Genomic DNA, 19,952 nt, shown 5'->3' with positions numbered 1-19,952 from the left:
TGCTGTTGCTCTTCGATAAACGATAAAATCGAAATTCGAAACTTCTTGTCTATAACCCTTGCTTAGATTTCCTCTATATTAACTCACAATACTTCAAGTGGATCGGAAACCCTTAGGGTACGTCAACAACTTTCGAGCAACACATGACAGTATGGGAGCATGAAAATTTTTTCCCTAACAGGATAGCACCCTAAAGATGAGGATATACAAACCATCCTTGGAAATGTTTCGAACGAGTATGCGTTGTAGTATTCCAAACGTCTTATGTGTAGAATGAGCTTTATAGGAGGGTGGATGAAGTTAATGAATGTGAAAAGTTAAGTATACTGATGATAACAAAGCTTGACGTTAGTGTTTTTTATGATTATGCCCGAATATCAACTTGAGCTGATTTAAACTGGTCCAGACAACGCATTGACAAAGATTAAAAGTGCAAAAATTGCTTCGATTTCTTTTTCAATGTATCATTATCGAGTTATTCGGATGACCCACAATTTTTGGCAATGCTTAGAGGGGTTGGGAAGGTTGAAAAACGGTCTATAACGTTGTGTTGCACTATATTGGTATATCCTACTTACAACAGATGGCCACATGGGGGGTGAAGTCATATAAGTCGATATCGCTATAGGCTAAACTATTTGTTTGTTTGTTTATTGTATTCATGGTTTTTGTCGAGAACAATGGTCATTTACACCATAGGCCGATATTTCTTATTATTTGATTCCGTAGCTGCCGACTTGTAGCACGGTCGACTTCTATAGGCTTTTCTTTTAAGTCACCGATTACGCCGTTACGCGGATGAGATGGCGAGGAGGAGTCGACCTCGGTCGGACTCGAACCCGCAAGCCATTAGCGTTGTAGCTGTGGATTATATTACTATGCTATCTCGTCACTGCAACTGTAAAATCGAAAAGTATAATCTATGGTAGTTATTGGACATTCCGAGTGCATTCACAATCTGCTAGCCATACCGGACAAAGTTACGGACTGATTCGTACACAGCTGCAACAATGTTGGTAGGATTTACGCATCGGATAAAAATAGCAGATAATATTGGCTTCGACTATACAATTACACATGAAACATACTCCGAAATTGCGATTCCAACTATGATCCCAGATTTCCTCGATTCGCACCTGGAATTGCAACACGTCTTTGAAATATCATGTGAAATTCAATATCAGCAAAATAATCTACAGGTATATATTTAAAGGTCATAGATGCGCATATCATCTTAATCTACGTGATATTTCATCTCTACGTATTACAGCAAACTCGTGGAAGCAATGTGTCGCGTTTCGGTGTATACCTAGCAATAGTTAACGCCTACCCCGCTTGACCCATACTGACCCTGTTTTAGACTCACGCCGTATATACCTTGCTCACGCGTCAACAAACGTAAGGTTTGTTGCCGAGCTCCTGCAAATATATACCTTTGACATTTTTACTTTGAGATAATATCGCGTTTGTTGAGCCAACAGTTGTTTTAGCCATTCTCGTGTTATACTAACATATAAAGACTGATTCGAGAGTGCAATATGTCAGTTGTTCCGTCACGGGGTGTTATTTGACCGGCACGCCCGTATTAGTTCTTAGTACCGCACCTGTTTGAAATTGTCTACTGTTACTAAAATTGAGATCTTACAAAGCCCGGTCTCAACCCGATATATATAATGCTCTATATGAAAATTCACACCAGTGAACATATTTTGGTGCAAGAGCCAGTGCAAGTTTCCGTGGATGTTTTACTGAGACGGAACAGCTAGTTGGCTTACCGATCTTTGCCCGATCATGTCGATATAAGTATCTTCTTACGTAATCATTGAATGTAATTACTCCACGTTCTGAAACCTGGGATAGGTAGGATTGGCAAGTTTGATAGTTGAAGCGAGAGGCAACACGTGTGCTTTGTCATGCAACTGTGCAAGAGAGAGGGATGATCAGTTCTGGGATGCGTTTAGTGCTCCACGATTGCGTTATTCTCAAATCGGAACTTTATATCTGCATTTCCCGTAGGGGCCGTTTTTAGTTTCGGGAAACTCCTTGTCTGTCAAAATTCTTAATTTTGGCGGCTGATGTTCAATCTAGGAAGTGAACAATTGATTGTATAAGGTGGTAATCGAAATTCAACTTTACAGCAATTTTATTGTCGATTGAGTGACACGGGTCGAATCTGGTGGAAATTGTGCGGCCCAGTTCCTCATATTTCATAAAAGTTAAAGTAAATATTAAGTACTGAGACTGCAATATACAATAAAAGATAACAATCTTAGCAGTTAAAGACAGCAATTGAATTATGGATTATGAAGTTTTCCATAACGAAATTTTCCTCCTGGCAATATACTTACATTTGAAGCACACATCCACTGAACCACCAACTGCCACTTATATATTCCAATTATCGTCTAGTCTATTCCATATGGGCACAAGAAAAGAAATTTTGCACGGCTAATTCTTTTAACTAGGGAAGTCACATCACGACCATCCATATTTTGAGGTAGTGAAAACGAATCCCGTCACTATACCCAAGGCACAAGATTAAGGGGAATTGGCGCCTTAAATCTACTTTGCTACGCCACTACACTGCACAGATATGAAAAAATAATGCAAATTTGTTTAAACGTATCGGGCAATCGCGAGCTGCCCAATCGATGCAGTCCCAAAGTTTTTTCTCAAATTTGGTAGGGTAAAGAATACGCAAAACCTCATTTCCCATTGTAGTGTGAATGGTAAGGACTGGGTGGAAAATCCTGGGAACTCGACAAGTATCGACAAATACTTAACATTATGTCAGACGAGAAATATTCCACGTATATATAATATGATACAATGCTATATTTTAATCTCTATCATGGCAGAGGAATAGCAGTTGCGAGCAATATCAATCCGCTTTAAATGAACATAATTACGTACGAGTGAGGATATATGATATATGTGGTGAAGTGATCCGATATGACTCCGCGCATGCCAGCTTAGCCATGCAATGCTATTAGCAAATGCGTCAACGAGCACACACTCATCTTTTACGTACGAATATACGCGGCAATTCCACGAGCGAAATGTCAACAACAAATGCTAATCGCTTCTTTTCGAGAATCATGTAATTGACTCTATCTCCAATTGCCGAATGTTCTGGATCGAACAGCCTTTTGCAATTCGACGAAGTCTTTAAAAACCCATTGCTATTCACGGGAAGCGGACCTTTTCGCTTCCAAATTGATGCATGCGGGATCGTAAATCCTCATTTACCACCCATGGTTGAAATCGATCATAATTAACATCAATATTAAGAACGCGAGATGCTATATTAACATTTCCGTTGACATTTATCGGCGATATATAACGTAGGTTTTGAAGCGGTATACCTTCCATAAGTTTTACGGTTATTTTGGCGCAGAGTATAATAGTGATGATGTCGACAGCAAACAGCATATCCCCATATGGGTATTGGATATCCGTTGCTGTACTGCTCGTATATTCAAAGATCTGCTGCACCCAAGATGTACCTGAATGTAAGTATGTCAATGTTACTCTTGTGTCACTCATCTTGGTTGTTCGTGTAGACCAGTGGTTCTTAACCTTTTTTCCTCCAGCGCCCCCTTTCAAAAATTATCGTGCTCCAGCGCCCCCCAACCTCATACTGTAAGGAATGTAATAATGACAATGAGTAAGAGGGAGGGCCGTAACAGCACTTCGTCAACCCCCCTCAAAGCGATTGCCTTGCGCACCCATAGCGTGATAATCCAAACTTCTAAGGGCTTCGCCCCCAAGAACCCCGTAGCGTGATTTCGATGGTCAGCAAAGTTTGTGTGACCTGGTCGCCCTAGGTACCAAAATTTTCTATAATGCATGAATGAATAGGTGGTAATTACATATATATGTCGCTATAAACTTTTTATCCTCTCAGCCCACGTAATCAGATTTACCAGTAGCGCTGAGTGAGCTGTTGTATGGGAAAATAAATGGCACGTAATTAATAACTAAACATATTCGGGCGTGCCCTTAGGTCAGTGGTTCTTAAAGTATGGGTCGCGACCCAAACATAGGTCGCGAAGGGTATAATTTTGGGTCGCGACTGTACCAGAGCGGTCTTTTAATATGTATGTAATATTATTTGAGGTCATTGCAACAACAAAAATATCTTCGCTTTTCGCGCGATTTACTGTAGTTGGTTTGAGCATATCAGAGGTCACTGAGTTTGGTACCACGGCCAATAAGCGAGACACGCGGAGAAGTCGCCACCACAACATGACTTGATCATGAAAATGTGCCGACCTTTGTATTGAACAAATTGGTTTGATTTCATGATAAGATTTTTTTCAACATTGGTTTCTCTGGAAAACACCGTCGGAGACCTGGGACGCTTTAGTGCAGAGTTGTCCAACGAGCGGTTGCCGGTTTATGAGGCCAAAACCCGTCCACGCTTGGACACATGAATATATGGCGTTGGGCCAACATACGGCTGGGCAAAGTGCGGTGCCAAAAAGTTCGGTGGCGATAATTGACCGTCGTTGGGTGGCCAAACCATTCGTTATTGATATAATTGGTCGGCACCCAAATGCATTCATTTTGGTGTGTGTTGCTTGGGTCGCGAGATACCACTAAAACTCAGATTTGGGTCGCGGTCTAAAAAGTATTAGAACCACTGCCTTAGGTACAATTAATTCGTTACCAGGGCCGTAACAGCACTTCGTCAGCCCCCCCCCCAAAAAAAAACGTTGGTCTTGGGCCCCCCATCGGGTGATAAACCAGACTTCCGGGGGGCTTCGCCCCCAGACCCCCCTTCGGCTGTACGCTATTTGCTGATACTAGTCATCACCATTGGGTGTCCATTTACTGGGGCAGCTATTCGCCTAGAAGCGCGAAGCGCGAAAATTTCACTAATTAATGACCGAATTGGTCAATATGATCGGGAATTGCATGTATATTGAGATCAATTTTTATCCTCTCTCTGCTCCCGTAAACAGATTTACCGGTAGAGCTGAGTGATGTGTGATTGAAAAGGTAGGACCCCTCAATAATAATTATACATCTTCGGGCGTATACCCGTTGGCAGGAACGAAACGGCACTTCGTCGGGCCCCCCGAAAAAACTTGGGTCTTGGGCTCCCATAGGGTGATAAACCGACCGCCCCCATCACGTGGTTCGCTTTTACCACGGAATCAGCTGTACTGTTTAGCGAGCCAGTGCGAAGCGCGAAAACTTCCGTTAATTCATGATAAAATCGGTCAGTAAGATCGGGAATTGCATATATATTGCTATCAATTTCTTGTCCTCTCTGCTCACGTTACCAGATTTACCGGTAGAGCTGAGTGAGGTGCAATGTTCCCTCTAAGCTACGCTCGTGTGCAGTGCTGACACGGTCTCTGCGCACGGAAAATCTACGTTGCGCACAACAAATCCGAAGTTATGACCTTTTTTAATCGTTACGCACTGTTGTCCAAGGGTCAGCGCAGTGAGTTGTTGAGTGTGCGCAGACTCATCAAAACTTAGAGCGAACATTGTGAGGTGTCTTGGAAACTGTAGGGCCCGTAACTAATAAATAAAAATATTCGGGCGGGCGAACCCGTTGGTATGTCTTCGTTGCATGATGTTATTTCGTGACCTCCTGTCTGCTATATCAAAAAATATAGAATCGCCCAACAGGGATATCGCCCAACAGGAATATCTAGTTTTAGATATCCCTGTGGCCCAATCGTACTAAACTAAAAGACGTACACGATTTCAAATTGGAATTTCTTCACTGGCATATAATTTTTCCCTGCCAGATGGAATTCGTCTTCTAGGGTTCAGATTGCCAAGACAGGAACATTCGGTGCCAGTCATTCAGGCGCCCATGGACAATTAAACCTATATGTCTTTTGTAGGCTATATATAACGAAGTTTTCGGTGTTAATTTGCTCTGAATACTCATTAAGGATATGTCCTTCCAGCACATCATCTACTGCGAAGCCATTTTCTCCAGCGCCCCCCATACCGCCCCCCATATCGCCCCTCAACGTTTCCGCCCCCTTCAAAATCGCCAGCGCCCCTTGGGGGGCGCTGGAGGCAAGGTTAAGAACCACTGGTGTAGACGCAATGACAATCGGTTTACAACGGTTAATTGTCCAGTCGTCGATTTCAAATTAAATTGTCAATTTACCAATATACATCAATGTCCGGATAAAATAGATGAAATTACATTTTGGGTAGGAAGTAAAGGAAATTCCAAAATAGGCAATATACTTTTATAAATCAAATTTTCACGTTACAACACTATAACCGTGTCCTAGTTGCTATTTTATTTCAACTGCATCATTGAACAGATTGTACTCTCGTAGACTTGTAAAACTTATTATACAATACGCATAAGTTTTAAGGCGGTCTAAAGTAATATTGAATCTTGACGCAAGTCACTCGGATATTATTTTATCGCTTTCATTGACATAGAAATCAATGATGCATGATGTTGTATCGAGTGTCATTTGAGAGAAGTATGTCTCATGGCAGCTTTACAACGGGTTAAATGAGACCGCGAATTGACGCATATCTCCATTGCCCGTACCTGTCTTAAACTCGAAATCGCTGGCAGTGGTTTCGTCACCGAAAATGCAACCTATAAGGCTATGCAAACTATGCACAGCGTATTTATCGCAATAATAGAAGGATCGTGGTCAAAGGCCAATTCCATGAGATTGGTCCTTCCATTTCTGTTTACCACCACGATCGCAATGATATATCGCCCAGTATATATTGTAAGAGCTAAACAACATTATACGTTCAGTTGACTGCGTCGCGGGTCGTTGTTACGGGTCTTACGTGCAAAACGTGACGTTCATCACCTACGAGTCGGCGGTTTCATTATGCGAAGAACAGCAAGCCACGCCTGCAATCATTCGCGACCGTGAGACATTTGATCTTGTCTTGGGACAAGTCAGAGCGCTGATACCGTACACGCAATCGTGGACCTCGGTATGGATTGGGATGGAGTTTGATCCACGGGTAATATATCTATATACTGTAGCTACATTGATTGTAACAGTGTGAACATTATACATTGTATTTAGACACTGCAATCGACGCCGGTCGATGGATACTGGCATTGGTTCCCAGTTCACTCTAGAGACCGCCGAATGCAGATTCCTTGGGCATACAGCCGGAACGTTTATAGATTTACCCGCGTTTATATTGAGGTAAAGCGGATGAAGCGTTCGCGTCACCAGGGGATGATAAATCGTGAGCCGGAATATATGACAAGGGGAGTGGTGTGCGAAAAGTTGGTGGACTCCCGTGGAAAGGCGTGAATTCGGCAAGCCAAACTTCGTCGTTTACTCGGCATTAGATTCGTGGCGCGGTTCAATGTATACAGACTAATACTCAACAGCTAATCAGGACTGTATCTGTGGAATTTCGGCAGTAATTTCTGCATATTTTGTGTCAAAGCATATCGATCTATCTCTATATTCTATATGCTATAAAAAGTATGTTATATTATTACACTGTAACTGGTGCTCTTCCACGAACCATATTGGACAGGTTTTGTTATTCCAATATCAACTAAATCAAGTAGATTTGTTCGATGGATCGCAAACTTTAGTAGTTAATAAGAAGTGGCCACTTTTCAAATTGTGGAATGCATATTCGCGAAAGGATCAAAACGACCAACGACAATAAAAAAACTGCAATTTTCGAAAATATATTCAGTTACCGTGATAAATAAGCTCGGTTGTCATGTCGATTTCACGCAAAATTGATGCAAGCCTATCCCGAAACTACTTTCTGCTCCACAAAATCCAAAGTGTAAAGTAAGTAATTTGGTCTGATACCTGTTTAAGTAGAAGTGGAAGTAAGCCTATTCTCGAGAAAGTAGTAAAAGTAGCCTAGGCAAAACCTACTCGCAAAAAGTAAAAGTCTACATCGTTATTGACCACCTCTGCCTCTTTTGACTTCATTATGGGTACAATCCGATGGCGAACTACGCCCCGTGTCTCATCCGTAATGCCGGCCTGCAGGTAATGAATTCCCCAATTTAATTTCTCTGTAGCGGCGATACCTAATGAGTATAAAGCTGTTCATTAGAGTTCAGTAGCTACAACTATAATCAGAGTCATGTACATGGACAATTGGATATGACTCACTGAGCATTGCATGCAAAATGAAAAGCACTGCGAAAGCTTTGCAGGAGTGCCATGGTTTCTGGACTTGTTCCCAGAGTGATGATATCTCTGCCTGATATTACTCGTGAAAACATTTATTTCATTGTACATCGCGATTTACCACAGTTCTGAATTTTTCACAAGCTGATAAATATGCCTTTTGTAATTATAATCGTGTCGTATTCTACATTAAATAAATGCCTGATTTTCACGTGGATTTGTGTTTCATCAAGGAAGTCGCTGAAAAATGCGACGAAGAGATTATGTGAGTCCCATATTACTGTGTTGAGGTGACATGACGGGAATCCTGGTGCGAAATCCACAAAGGGAGTTATGCTTGGTATATCCAATACCAGTGGTTCTCAACTGCCAGTCCGTTGCAAGTTTCCTGCCGGTCCGTGGAATATATCAGAATAGCTGGTTCGTGGTACAAAACTTGAAGTTAGCTTTTAATTAGGGTAACCATATTTTGGAATCGGGAAAGGAGGACAAAATTTTCAAACCTAGAATACCGGAGGAAAATCTTGAAAATGGTAAATTTTTCCTACTTCGTGGTCGGTTGACTGAAAAAAAGGTCAACTTTCTCGCTCAGCGCCCAAATTACAGTATCTTCTTTCACATTATGAGGTGGTTGACTAAAAAAAAAAGTCAACTTTCCTGCTCTGCTCCCGAAATACCCGCCTGATCGTTGCTTGAGTGCTATTTTACGGTATGTCGAATTTTGCCCTCTGTTTAACCAAAATTCTTAAAAAAGAGGACAAAATCTCGAAAAGGAGGACATTTAGGCGTCCTCGGAGGGCATTTTCAAAAACCCGATCAAGGAGGACGAATCCTTCGAAAGGAGGACGTATGGTAACCCTATGATAGAGCAATAATGCGTTTTCTTGTATATTCCGTCCTGATCATATGGTAGTTCATAGTAGAATATAGTATCGAAATTATCATTCTCATAAATTCATAAATTAACCCCAAGTGGCAAGGAATGTATAACTTCAGTATTTCAGTACAAAGAATCATATTTGACTACTCGACTAGAATCATAAGAATCAATATTCGATTCACATTCGAGTACTCGAATCGTCATGCCTAGCTGTACTGCTGATCGGGACGTTGATTGCTGCGGTAGTGGCCGACTGGCAGTGTCATCAAGCAATGATTGCTTGCGAGTGCGCTACACGGAATAGTTATTAGCCTTAATTGCGATTCATGAACAGTTTTGAACGCTGAACAGAGTGACTGAATGGTTTGTTTCAACACCGGTCCAACACTACTAACGAGTCAGCACAGTCGCAACATGTTCAAGGGAAAGACAGCAGTGGTAACTGGGGCTTCTAGTGGTATTGGCCGAGCAATCGCGCTGCATTTTGCCTGTGAAGGAGCATCTCTGTTGGTCACCGGAAGAAACGAAGATAGGCTTGCGGACGTTGCATCGGAATGCGCGGGACAGGGTGCGGCCGAGGTAAAACGCTCAATTGATAGAGTTGCTCTGTTGTTGTTTGTTTGCACCAGGCCAATTTTATTCATGTTTATCCCGCAGCTGCCGACTTGTAATACAGCCAACTTCTAGGCTTTTATAAAAAAAAACGGTGAGGAGCAGCCGAAATCTACAACAGTTAGGTAGGAATTCTGGAGAAGACCGTGGTCGGACTCAAAACACGCAACCCATTGGCAGTGGCGTAGCAGCCACTTGGCGGTTCTGGCTCTGCGCCAGGGGCGGCAGGCTCTTAGGGGGCGGCAAAATGAGGCTGCACAGTGTACACAGCCGGCTAAAAGCAGCGTAATTGGTAGTCCTATAGCTGGCGTCCCGTGAGTTAAATTTAATCAAACTACTCTCAATCGAAAGATAGGTGTGGCGCCGATTCCGAAAACACGAATTGATAAGTTAACATGTCAATGGAACCACTCCGAAATAGCCGTCATGGCCGGTTGTTCCTAACAATCGCAACACAATGACCAATTGACCATGATAATAGAAATTATATCGAGCGATTATTCGGAACTATGCCGATTTTCAGACCAGCATTTAAATTGTATTTCCGGTATCAGGGCACCAATAGCTTTCGATTAACATCAATATTGTTAAATTTGAGCGCTCGGGGGGCCTTGCGAACTATAGGATGACCAAGACCAATTATGCTGCTTTTAGCTGGCTCCGCAGTAGGCTTGTCTTGGTATTCAAGTGTGACAAGTAAGTTGCGCATCTATTCGTAGGTTAGTGATCTATTCTATACTCTGAGTTACGATTTGTTACAGCAGACCGAGATAGCTGTGAAGGTAAACCAGTCCTAGGAACTGCTTAAGTTGGTATTAATTGTCAGATTGACAGATCGTGCTTAAATTTATACAAGTGTTAATTAAGACTCGAAAATGAAACGTGTCAAGAGAGTGGAGCTTTCTTTAGAAAGAAGAAGAAAGCAAGACAAGTAGAAATACAGAAACAGATTTAAACTTGAAGCTGAAACTAGGTTTACCGGCCTACACCACTTAAATGATATGTTTGGAATTTTAATCCCCAGGCGCTGCTGCAAAGCGAAAGTCCCAATTTATTCACCAGCACTCATGACAACACCGAGGTGGACTTTTTAGAGTTAGCTGCGGAATTTGGCAGACGCTGGTGCGGAGCAGTGAAACCACGTTTGATCGTATAGTGCAACAGCGTTCGATGTTTTACAGTGGTTACTTAATGCAAAGCTACTTGATTCGACACCATATTTATGCTCGTGTCTGTAACTTTATCTGACCATTGGTGTTTCAATTGCGAGCTGTGAGAGGATGAGCTCCTCAAAGCTCAAACTGATTAGGTTGCATTTACGTTCTGCCGTGAATGATGATCGCCCATCAGATCTATACAATCTGTCTATAGAAAGAGACTACGTTCAAAAACTTGAATTTGAGGATATTATCGCTGATTTTGTTTCGGCGAAAGTCCAAAATGTTATGTTTGAAACTTGAATTTGAGGATATTATCGCTGATTTTGTTTCGGCGAAAGCCCAAATTGTTATGTTTTATGGCGGCTATTGATTTTCTATTTGCACAATATTATTATTATTATGAATTCAAGGCACTTCAATGACGCTTGTTCGGTTCGGCCTTGTACATCACGACATGGAAATTATACAGTTAAGTGTCATTGTCTTTTTAAGTATCGTTGATATTTGCGTCTTTCTTCAAGCGCTTCGCGATCGCTCACTTTCATTTCACTATTCACTATTCACTCTTCATTTCACTCTCCCATGCATTCAACTTCTGGTCTCAGGTGACTGTGTTTCTGGGTCTTTTCAAGACACTGTTGGTACAGCGGGATCAGCGATGAAGAGCCAAGATAAACCTCCGATACATAGAAACTAGCCTGAACAAGGGTTCGGATTAACCACCATTGGTGTCGCAGCGCAGTTGATTTACACACTGCGCCACTCGCCTCCCCTATGTGCACAATACATTCGTTCGCTATTTCTTGTCTTTATTATTTTTGACCTTATTAACGTTGAGACGCTGACGCTGAAACGCGGCGTATTATTTGTAATTATTTTTATTGACAAGATTGCTTGAACAGGAATCTATGTCGAAATTTGCTGCGGTCTACTTAGGGGGCGGCATTTTATTCGAGAGCCAGGGGCGGCAGCACGTGCTGCTACGCCAGTGCCCATTGGTGTTGCGGCTCTGGATTATACCACTACGCTATATCTCGTCACTTTAGTTGCTCTGCGAAGCAATGTTGGTGGACTTTTGGGAAACATTCCTTTCTCCTCCGTGCCCATATTGCCTACGTAATTAGGGTTACCATATTTCTGCGACCTAAATTCCGGGCACTCGTCAGCGCCCACTAGTGGATTTCAAAATGAGTTATGACGTCCCACTATCGAAGCTTTGCTCATAGACCAGAGGTGGTAACGATCCGGTTCAGGAGTATGGTTGTGTGTTGTGTAACCAGCCCCTTACAACGATTTTGAGCCCACACTATGAGGTAATCGACGCAACTTCTGGGGGGGGGGGTGCTTGCTATATGAATCTGGTTTCTATATGCATCTGGTCTGGAATTCTGTCAATAATATTGGTTGTTCCATACATTACTATATAGATACTACTCTCCGCCCACATGGTCGGAGTTGGCGGTAGAGCTGGTAGAGGATGATGAGTTCGAAAATACAGGGTGCGGATTTTACATCGTTAGGTCATGTTGATGTCCTACCGATAAGATTGTTTATCAGCCTTTTGCCGGTGCGCACCACGGAGCTTCATAAACACCCGAGATCCAGTGGTTTCTAACTTTTTATGGTTGCGACTCCATCTCTAATTTGAAAATGTTCCGTGGCCCCGATCAAAATTTGACGAGCTGATTACTAAACGAAGTCAGCACCTTTGCCCAGACTTACTCGCGGGCTATTTTGGATCTGATTACGTTCAATATATTCGCAAACAAACAGAATAAAGGCAAACGAACCCCACGTCTGGAACCACTATCTTTGAATAAAGCATTTAAACGGTCTTAACGATTTCAAGGAATATACCGTTCTCCTATAATTACGATTACAATTAGGCTTATTCCAGTAAACGAAGGTTGATTTTATTTATATGTTATTGCAGTTTTTGCGAGGGTGGTAGTCTCCATATTAAAATCAATGAATGTGATAGTAAATCGCGCGCAGCGCGAAGAAACATATATCGTGCATCAGCATAAATAGTCCCAGAAATAATGTTTTTATGTTGATTTACGAATAAATTATGAGCCTACGTCAAGTCTTCAAAATTCCGGACATTTGGCATATTTAAGAAATTCCTCCCGGACGCTAGCTTGAACAGTAAAATTCCGGACATGTCCGGAAAATTCCGGACGTATGGCAACCCTATGTAATCATCCGCATATTGCACTGCGTATTTGCGGAGTGAACAGCTGGATGTAATGATAGATTACCTTATGAAGGTTTGTTTTCAGGTCGTTCAAGTTATCGCTGATCTCTCAAACACTGATGATGTCGGAAAGCTTGGGAAAACTGCCATGGAAACTTTCAGTAAAATTGATATTCTCGTAAATAACGCTGGTTCCGCCGTCGTGTGTACTTTCCAAGAGGTAACTTGAATAGGTGCTATTCTGGAACCGAGTACGCTGCAAGTTCAGTAGTTTGCATGTAGTTCACATTGTATATGTAATCACGCTGGCGCTAAGCGAGGTAATTATTTAGACAGAAGTTGAAGAATTCGAAAGAGTCTTCAATGTTAACGCACGTGCTCCATTTTTACTGTGCCAAGCCATGCTTCCTGCACTAGAAAAGGCTGAAGGTACGGGTATGAGAGCATATCTTCTTTTCTTGATAGCCTACTGAGTTGAATTTTTTCAGGCTGCATCGTTAACGTATCCAGTCTTGCTGCATCGCAGATATTTCCCAAGGGACTTGCGTACGGCATGAGCAAGGCTGCTTTGAATCACTTTACTGAAGCTCTGGCGTTCGGTAAACAATCCATCTGGCTTATACTTTTACAAACTTCGGAAGAGTGTGACCAAGGCTTAAAAGCTCGTTAGAAGTTTAGCTGTTTCTTATTTTTCAAGTAACACAGGATCGCAATCATATAGCGAATGTGAGAGCAGCTCGCCACAAGGCGGCACGGGAAGACGGCAGAGATAAGCGGATTAGGAATTTCTATGTCCTAATCCAATCCAAATCCGAAACCACAAATCCTGATCCAAATCCATAGCTTTTGTATATTCAAATCCGTATGCAATCCTAATCCGATTCTAACTTGATATTCAGTATAAATATTAATTTTTGCAAGGGAGTAATAGTTTTTTTTTTCTTCACAACCAACAATTCTATTGATTTAAGATAACTTGGCATAGAGCTGCACCTCTCAAGTACATAACGGATCTGAACAAAGTTTATCACCATTCGCCACACGGCATATCAATCTCACAGAAAATTAGTAAATCCAATCCAAATCCACTCTGAAAAAAATCTCTAATCCTGATCCAATCCAAATCCGAAATATTTTCACAAATCCGTTTTTTTCAAGTCCTAATCCTAATCCATGCTCATCTCTGGAAGACAGAGTCGCGATTGTCAATAGTGATTAGTGAAGTCTATAATTGAAACGTTGACCTCGGCCCGTAAAAATTTAGATCCGATTCAAAAACTGTCCACAAATATTCATCTGGTATTCGGTGTCCTCGCTACCGCTCAATATGACGTGAGCCATTTGAGTGTTCCTCAATGCGGTAACTCCTTCCCTCTGACCCTGTGATTGCCTTTGCAATTCTATACATAAAGCTATGTATATTACAATCCATACCAGTGGTTCTCGAGCGCTTTGATCGACGGTCCTATATGTCAAGTTTTCTTCAACATATCGGATCAACTACTTTCCTATAAGGCAAGAGCAACTAACTGCATTTTATAGCAGCTATAGTAGGGCTTACTCTGCACGTGCGATGGCAGATATTTCTCGTTCCATATGTCACGAATTTCGCATAGAGCACAGGCTGTGCAACGTGCAAGCTGATTAAGGTGAAAATTAAGCTTCCAGGTTTAATTAACGTTATTCTACGTTGCTTTACGAAGGAGCCAAAATGCCTAAACGATCGGTAAGACGCGTGACGCACGTTTTTCAACATAGGCCTAGTCGCGGGCAGAAAACGTCGGGAATTCTAGTAAATTTTTATCATGGCTGCACCTATGTTCACTATCTTGCTATTTCAACAGAGTGTTCAAAAAAAGGTGTGCGGGTGAACGGCGTCAGGTGAATATACAAGTCCTCTCGCTAATTCTAATTTGCCCCAAATGATTGTATCTGTTTTCCAGTCCTGGAACAGTGAAAACAAGACAGCTCGCAGGGGAGGGCGGCGAGAACAAGTTATCTCAACAGGAAGTCGACGCGGTAATTGTCTTCTTTTTAACTGTCTTTCTATCGTCATTATTGTATGTCTACGACTGGCTTACGCCAATTGCACCGTGACGACTTTGATGCACGAATTTGTAATCAAATTCGGTAGATGGGGAGAGCCTGTCATGGGCTGCATCCGTGCTTTTACACCTGTGGGATGGCACGCACTTGTCCAGAGGAAAATCATATGATTGTGAATTTTTTCTGACGTGGAATATTTAAAATGAACCTGATGGGAAATTCAAGTGCAGTGGAATCTCTTCACGTGCACTGGCTCCTCAACTTTTGTTGCTGTGGCGCCATCGTACCCCTACAAGTTCGTCGCTGTGGCACAATCGTACCACAATTTTTATTGCTGCTGTGAGGCAATCGTAATTGTAATTGTCTCGCACCAGCCGTGGTGAACTATTTGCGCGCACTATAATTATCACGTAATCAAAAGTACGGCGCGAAAGTGGGTGTAGTGAAAGACACACGGTATGCATCAGCATGTCTGAGCCCGTGGTACGCGAGAAAATGACGTCAAATTGTTTCCTGCTTTCTTTCTCTGAACAATCATCATATTTTCGTAACAACGGCTCGATTAGCACGGAGCGCAAGACAGCAGTAATGAATACCATCATTGCTGACTCTCATTCTGCGAGCAAGCATTTTTCACTCGTGAAAATCCGTTGTATTTGGAAAATGAGTGCTGGATGCAGGACATCTATCTAGTTTCTAGATATCCCTGGCTGGATGGTTCTTATAAAGACCTGACCATCCAAGCACTAGCCGTTCCTGTACAAAACCGACTTGGTTGCCCTCTATAGTTCAAATCAAAACGAGGAAAGATAGTTGATACACTTGATGGCCTAAATCAGTAGACTAGTTCTCGCACATATGAACAAAGTATTGTCGATGATCTTCATATTATTTTTGCATAACAATTTTCGGTTGGTTTGAGCAGATGGTGCCCAAAAAGGTGTAAAAAGCACTGGGCTACATGACAGGACTGGAGTCGGAGATATCCGGCTAATTTTCGCTTAATGGAGTCGGGGCCTCTTTGTAGCACGCCTTTGAGTCGGAGTCGTGAAAACTATAGTGGATGGAGTCGGAGTCGTGGAAAATCACCCTGATTCACAGACTCAAAACAAATGCTTTCAATTGCATTCACAAAGGTATCGTCAATTTACGACTACTATACTTGAAACAGGATTTTTATATACCATCAATCCACTGTTGAAATGAATCAAATCATGACTTGCGAGTCAACCATTTCGTATGACTTGACTTGACTCGAGTCACTTTGCAAAAATGACTTTACTTGACTCTACCTTTCAAAAATGCAGCTCAAATCGTGACCCGAACCACAATTTCCGAGTCAATTTAGGTCGTCGAGTATTTTGTGTCGATAAAAATCGCCGTATCTTTCATATGTTCGGATTGCTCTCGATACGTTGGTGTAACCTGCGAGAGCGGCCAATTTCATCATTGAATGATTTTGCGTTTTACTAAAACTCCATTGTTCTATCACAAATATAGATTGACTGCAAACGAAGTGATTGAGGGTCACAGCGTACGTTGTCGTTAACTAGCAGGACAACAATATAATAGCTAACTAGCAGGAAAACAATATAATAGCTAGGTATCCATCTGCGTTCTGTCGACTGGTCATTGGTCCTCGGTGCCCAACCTCTTGTATGATTTGAATTGAATTCGAATATAGTTTCTTACTCGTCAACCATTAGCGCAGGCTTGAATTGTATCACATGAATTTGTAATTGGGTAGTGCATCATATCATTTACGTCAAACTATCTGGGGTTGCGTATTCTATTCTATATTTCGGCGGATAATTATAGATGTAGGGTATACAGTTACTTGCTTAGTTTACCAATTTTACCTACGCGTGCGAGCTGTACAACTCTTTTTGTATATCTATTTAATTCTATATTCGATCATCGATGTAAAATCATGCAATGACTTAATCATACTGCGTACTTCGACTCATCACTTGTCCTGACTCAAGTCACCTCTAAAAATCGAATGACTTGATTTGACTCGAGTCACTTTAAAAAATCGATTGACTTGACCTGAGTCAAAATAAGCAATAACTCGAGATGACTTGTGACTCGAAGGTAGTGACTTGATCCCAACACTGCATCAATCATTGCTATTGGTAACGATAAAGAAGAAATTGGACATTATTTGCAAATTATAATTCAGTTGCATAGGGGAAGAAAATCGCAATATGCATCTTCGCGATGCAGTCACGTATTGATGCAATTTTTGGAATCATGCCGTGGTACTGCAACGGAGTAGATACATCATCTGGTGCGTTTTGTAAAATTGATGAAAATATAACCAAACGCTGATTCCCACTTGACAAAATTCAAAATATTTGAAAATATTTGTAGCGTAGCTTAGCTGCTGGGGTCAAACAAATGATTAAGAGATAAACTACATGTCTATGAATACTTGAGTAAGTGCATGTAGACTAGACATATGCTTTTTCACTACATCCTAGTTTATTATTAGTGAGAGTGTGTGTACCTGGAATCAGTATAGTGTGTAATGAAAAAATTAGTAAGTTGCATCTCTGTATTAGTTACTGACTAATCCACATTTTAGCTAAAGCGGGATTGGATGTATGTCCTGTTTGAATGATTCAAACATATTAGGATATTAGAGAGTCCATGTTATACCCGCATGTTTTATAAGTTTTTATGAGAAATGCATTCTTTCATGTTAATTGCATAGTGGATAATTCGAGCTGTGCCACAACAATTTTGCATGCCATGTATAATATATGATTGCATATGTTCAAAGGTTATATGGCAGTCATTTGGACGTAGGGTTACCAAATTTTGGAATCGGGAAAGGAGGACACTTTGACAAAATTTTCAGACCCAGGATTGTGGGGTAAAATTCGGAAAAATGATAGATTTTTCCCGACTTGCTGTTGGTTGACTAGAAAAAATAAAGGTCAACTTTCCCGATCAGCTTCAGAAATACAGTCCTTCTTCCACATTCTCTCCATTGGTAAAGGTCGTCACTTTCATCCCAACCACGAATTTCCTATGTAGCGTCGCGTGTATGCCCGTTCTCGGTACAATCTTTCCACTATAGTCCACTATATTAGCTCTGAAAGCTGTAAAGGAAGACGAATTGCCATAAAGGCGGACATTTTGACCGAAAATAGATGACAAATCCTCCTATAGACGACGTATGGTTACCCTACTTCAGAAGAACCATCCAACATTCATATCCAAAATGCACCGTATTTTCCGCGAGTGGCAAATGCTTTCTGACAGACACAACAACAGTTTTAGAGGCATATATCGTGCGCATCACTAGGGCGTATAATTTTTTAACTTAATTTGTAGTACGTTTAAAGACTCAGTCGGAGTTGTAGTGAGTATATTGAAAATGTGTATAGTCGGTATAATGAAAATGTCCGGAGTCGGGAGTTGAAGTCGGTGGTATTATTTACCGACTCCACAGCACTGCTACATGATTAGTCACACGCAGGTCAAACACGCGGGTTAAAATGACTCTTGCCTCGTATTCCAGACCGTGAACTTCATGGCTGCATGCCAGCCACTGGGCACGCTGAGCGGGCTCATCTCTGCAGACGACGTCGCTAAAGCAGTGGTATTTCTGGCTTCACCATCGGCAAACTGCATCACTGGGCACACGATCGTTATCGATGCGGGACATCATCCTTACCATGCAATATAGTTAATATATCATAGCACCGGTATCAGTCTTGACAAGTGAAAATAAACGAGTACTAAATGTCCATTGTCCAACGACACTGTTTCGACTTAAACGATGAAAGTGTCAATTTCAGAAGTTGACAATTGCACAGCTCGTACTGTTGAAAGAACTTTTAATCGGTTAAGGGTTTGACCCGACTAACTGAGCGAGATAGGGTAATGATAGATGGAGCGTCTGGCTTCTGAAGCTGTAGGTCGTGGGTACCATCTCCGGCCGGTTAACACTGGCATCTGCGGCTCTCATGCTAGACATTCGCCGTGCCGGGTTCTACAGCATGGAGAAAAATGTCGGTGGTGCATGCAGACTAGATAATAATACCGAAAAACGGTTTATCATGAAGTCACGTTATCGGCAGCCGATGGTCCGTGGACCAGGGCGGGTTGACGAGGAGCTCGTTACTGGTCCGCGACAGGTTCGTGCACTTTCGCATAGCGGTCAAGATTACCAGTAAAAATTTGGGAGATCAAAGTTCTTTTTCTTTTCCCCTCAATCGAATGCTTTTTCTTTTCCCCTCAATCGAAACCTGCTTTACTGCCTTACCGTGCAGTTTGCCGCACCCGTTACTGGTCTTGAATTGTATGAGGGCCAATCAATTTTCAACGTTAAACATTTCGTTTCATGAAAGTGGCCATTGAACATACTCAACATTTGCTGTCCTGAGGAATTATTTTATTGTAGCCTATTTCTTCGTAAAAATCTCAACGTTTGTTATTTTTCAATCTACTCGAAATTGCTTCGCGGGCCGGATGAAATCATCTGGCGGGTCCTTTTTGACACCCCTGGTTTAGGGGTATTAATAGTACCATATTTTGTTGCTCAAATTCCCGACACTCTTTAGCCCCCACTTGCGGATGTCGGAAATGACGTCGATATGACGTCACGCTACCAAAGTTTTGCCGATCGTCCGGAGGTGGTCACGATCCGGTTCAGGACATTTTTCAGGCCCCTCTCGCCCAAATGAACACTGATCTTGACCCCATGCACCATATTGTAATCTATGCAACTTTGGGAGCTTGCTATTAGGGATGGTGTGAACGTGAGCTTCACGTTCGCGTTCTGTGTGTGAACATCCGAGATTTAGAGGTTCACGTTCAGAAACGAACCTTGATAGGTTCTGAACTGTGACCTTTTTCATATATTACAATTTTAACACAATTATAACATCTGTGTTTGAAATGTATTTCAT

General features: G+C 41.9%; 2 protein-coding genes across 2 annotated transcripts; both read left to right on the top strand.

Moving 5' to 3' along the window:
- Nucleotides 1-3,342: 3,342 nt before the first annotated feature.
- Nucleotides 3,343-8,346, top strand: LOC145439296 (uncharacterized). The gene is made up of 3 exons (XM_080316797.1): nt 3,343-3,512; nt 6,764-6,981; nt 7,047-8,346. The coding sequence occupies exons 1-3, from the start codon at nt 3,410-3,412 to the stop codon at nt 7,281-7,283; spliced, it is 558 nt and encodes a 185-aa protein (XP_080172923.1). The 5' UTR covers nt 3,343-3,409; the 3' UTR covers nt 7,284-8,346.
- A 1,000-nt stretch (nt 8,347-9,346) lies between these two features.
- On the top strand, nt 9,347-18,788 carry LOC145439295 (putative oxidoreductase SSP0419). Its single transcript, XM_080316796.1, has 7 exons — nt 9,347-9,594; nt 13,070-13,204; nt 13,317-13,413; nt 13,473-13,583; nt 14,829-14,865; nt 14,928-15,003; nt 18,560-18,788. The coding sequence occupies exons 1-7, from the start codon at nt 9,376-9,378 to the stop codon at nt 18,725-18,727; spliced, it is 843 nt and encodes a 280-aa protein (XP_080172922.1). The 5' UTR covers nt 9,347-9,375; the 3' UTR covers nt 18,728-18,788.
- Nucleotides 18,789-19,952: the final 1,164 nt, after the last annotated feature.

This window comes from Botryllus schlosseri, chromosome 5 (genome assembly GCF_051294905.1).
Source record: "Botryllus schlosseri isolate E-star chromosome 5, Bs_hap1, whole genome shotgun sequence".
Classification (NCBI taxonomy): Eukaryota; Metazoa; Chordata; class Ascidiacea; order Stolidobranchia; family Styelidae; genus Botryllus; species Botryllus schlosseri.
The sequence above is the reverse complement of the archived record's forward strand: the minus strand, read 5'-3'. Positions and strand labels throughout refer to the sequence as shown.